Source organism: Vespa mandarinia, chromosome 12 (assembly GCF_050613455.1).
Source record: "Vespa mandarinia isolate Hongniang chromosome 12, ASM5061345v1, whole genome shotgun sequence".
Classification (NCBI taxonomy): Eukaryota; Metazoa; Arthropoda; class Insecta; order Hymenoptera; family Vespidae; genus Vespa; species Vespa mandarinia.
Window position 1 is genome coordinate 3,062,066 of NC_140821.1, and position 3,162 is coordinate 3,065,227.

The 3,162-nt window shown below is 32.4% G+C and overlaps 1 protein-coding gene across 1 annotated transcript; it reads left to right on the forward strand.

Moving 5' to 3' along the window:
• Positions 1-209: 209 nt before the first annotated feature.
• LOC146872645 (uncharacterized) lies at positions 210-1,652 on the forward strand. The gene is made up of 3 exons (XM_085660629.1): positions 210-375; positions 851-1,036; positions 1,395-1,652. Exons 1-3 carry the CDS (start codon positions 219-221, stop codon positions 1,610-1,612), a joined length of 561 nt encoding a protein of 186 aa, XP_085516755.1. The 5' UTR covers positions 210-218; the 3' UTR covers positions 1,613-1,652.
• The last annotated feature ends 1,510 nt before the right edge of the window (positions 1,653-3,162 follow it).

The following is a 3,162-nucleotide window of genomic DNA, read 5'->3' on the forward strand; positions in this document are numbered from 1 at the left end:
TCTATTAAATTATAAAGTATTTTAATGCGCTTGAAATACATCGTATTATAAAAGAAGTCGTGAAAATGTGCGATTGTTTATATTGTCAATTAATAAGAAGGGCACCGACGTTAACAGCTACGGACCTGAATACGTACACGCTACTACGAGACATAGGCAGTAGTAGAGGGGGGAATTTACAGTCATCGCCATTTCTCACACCAACCAACACCCAATGAATGACGTCAGGTACGTACAGTGTACACACGATCGTCATAGCATTCCGACCGCGTTCTTCAAGGAAATCGAAAAATCCTTTGTCGCGAGGCGTCAAAATGCCGATCGATAAGAGGATCGTGAGAACAATTTGTACGCTGTTATTATTCGTGACGATAGGTAAGAATAAAATCGTTGAATAAATCAAATATCGTGAGTGAATCGTGACGTTATTCACGAACAATGGCCGTTCGTGAATGCCAAGCCATAACCATCTTGGGAAAGCAACAGCGCCCTAAGTGTTTTACTTTCGAATTTTCTATTCTATAAAAACAATATCTCATGTTGTACAATTTGTTTAATTATGGAATTAATTATCTAATTAATGTGTTATAGTTTCGTACGAGCTTAAAATATATATTCTAATCTTTCAATCGAATCGATTAATAAATAATTAAGATTCTTCATAGAATTTGTAAAAAGAAAAATATATATGTATGTATATACATATATATATATATATATATATACCTAAAGTGTAATGAACGCTTTGTAGGAATCAATGAAAACGTTTTGACCTGTTGAATCGTAAAACGTCTCGATGAAAAAAAGATAAAAGGAGTTTTATATTTGAAAAGTACTTTTTTCCGATCAGGATGCGAAGCTATTCGGTGTTACCAATGTAGCAGTAATACCGATCAAGAAGGCGAAGATCTTTGTGGAGCTTATGGAAAATTCGACAAAGAAGGAAATATTCCGGTGGAATGTAGTAACGAAGAATCTCATACGCCTGGAACGTTTTGCATTAAGTTGACACAACAAAGTCCTCGTGGCTTCATATGTGAGTATTTTTTGTCGATAAACTTTTTCTCAATTTGATTAATATTCAATCTGAAATGTGATTCGATCAATTTCAATCGAACTTCTTCTATTAGAGAGAAAATAAGTATATACAAATGAGGACATGTTTACTATCAAAGTTATCAGAGTCAGTAAACTTGTCGTTAAAATAAACAAAATTGCATGTTAAATACTTCTATTTTTTTTTTTTTTTTTTTTTTATAACTAAATGAATTTAATTGCCGCACTCAACGAAGTTTAGTTTATATATCAAATTCACTTTGTTTTCTTTATTATTTTTATTGAACTACAATATAATGTTTTACCTCTCTATGTTTACTCATTTATCATTCTTAAAGGGAACGGTAGATGGCGACAAGTGATACGAAGGTGTGCATCTGTCTCCAGTACCGGAGTTACAGGTGTCTGTAATTGGGGGGTCTACGAAAATGGAATCTATTGGCAAGAATGTTCTTGTTCCGAAGATTTTTGTAACGGAGCATCCTCATTTTCTTCACTTTCTACAATAATCTTTGTTACATCAAGCGTCCTTCTTTCGATCCTTTTTACAAGATAAATTGGAGTACGCGTCTGAAAAAAAAAAAAAAAAATAATAATACACACAAAATTTCATTAGCAACGAATCCGTCCATTATAATTTTATTTAAAAGTATAGAGATATTTTAGACTAATAAGAGAATCATTAGGAATTTATTCCTGAACGGAACAAATTGTTTTGGAGAAAGGATTATTAATATATATATATATATATCTCATTTTTATATCTTTATATAAAGGAATTTAGAAAAAAAAGATAGATATAAATTAGATGAAAAATCAACGTCTTCTTCATTAGTTTGTACATAAGTTTTAAGTTTCATCAATGACAATTTCATATATTACATATATATGAAACATTTTGCAATAATTTTTCTTACAATAAATAATCCCGACCATGTTGATGTCATTTAAGTTTAATAATATTTATAAACTAAGATCGAGAAGTTTAAAGAGAATTGATTTAATCAAAGGATGATCGAGCTATAGATAAATGTCCCTGATAACTAGTATCAAGAGACAAAAGCACGTAATTAGTACAAAACGGATTAGTAGCTACGATCGGCATGTGATCGATCTATGAAAGTTCGATAAGCTGATCGCGCTAGTAAACTCGTAGTTACCTCAAAATATCAGCAATATCTTTGCGTCATCCGTTGTAGCTATTGCAATTATTTTTCCTCAGGTTACATCATGGACGTAATAGTGCGATAGAAAAAATTGCTAAAATCGTAGTTTCCTAGCCGAAATCATATTACGTGGCCATTAAAAAGTAGCAATAAAGAAGTATAAATATTGATCAATATCTTTTGAAATACTTATCTCGTGCCTGTAAATAACATAATTGTTTCTATATCAACTTGTGTATGCGTACATACATACATATATATATTTACAGCAAAGAAAATAAATATATATAACTGCCTTACGAGAAAGAATCTTTGTTCATAGAATTTCTGTTTTCAATGCGATACATTTATATCATATATTAAATCGTAATTTTATTACATAAAAAATAAAAAAAGAAATAAAAAAAAATAAAAAAAAAACATATTTATATGAATCACCGTATTTCTGTATTCGTTTATTTTGTAATGAATTCGTGCGTAATCGATAAGACTTAGTAGTTTCCTTAAGTAGTTGTATAGTGTTAGGATCAACCTAGATATAACATCTATCAGTATTTCAAGCGACAGGTGGCCATATGAATCCTACTTGATTCATAATCGCTCGACGAATTTTGGATCTTCTGAAACAAAACAACAATGTAAGAGAAAGGGTAGGAAAGAAGGGGGGAGGAGGAGAGAGAGGGAGAATACACGAGAGCGCACACCCTCTTCGCCACAATATACATCACGTTATAACGCCGGAAATTCGGTGGTCGCGAGTTAATTACGTCACGTGAGACTATTAATGCCTTGGCAGATCTAACACCGCGTTACATACAATGGCACGGTTGTGTTTAGGTTCTCTTACCCATATATTAACGTCGCGACCCATGCCAACCCTCGTTACTTGAGACGTTATAATTAAGACCGTCCGCTTCGACCATCTCGGACGTAGCGATTT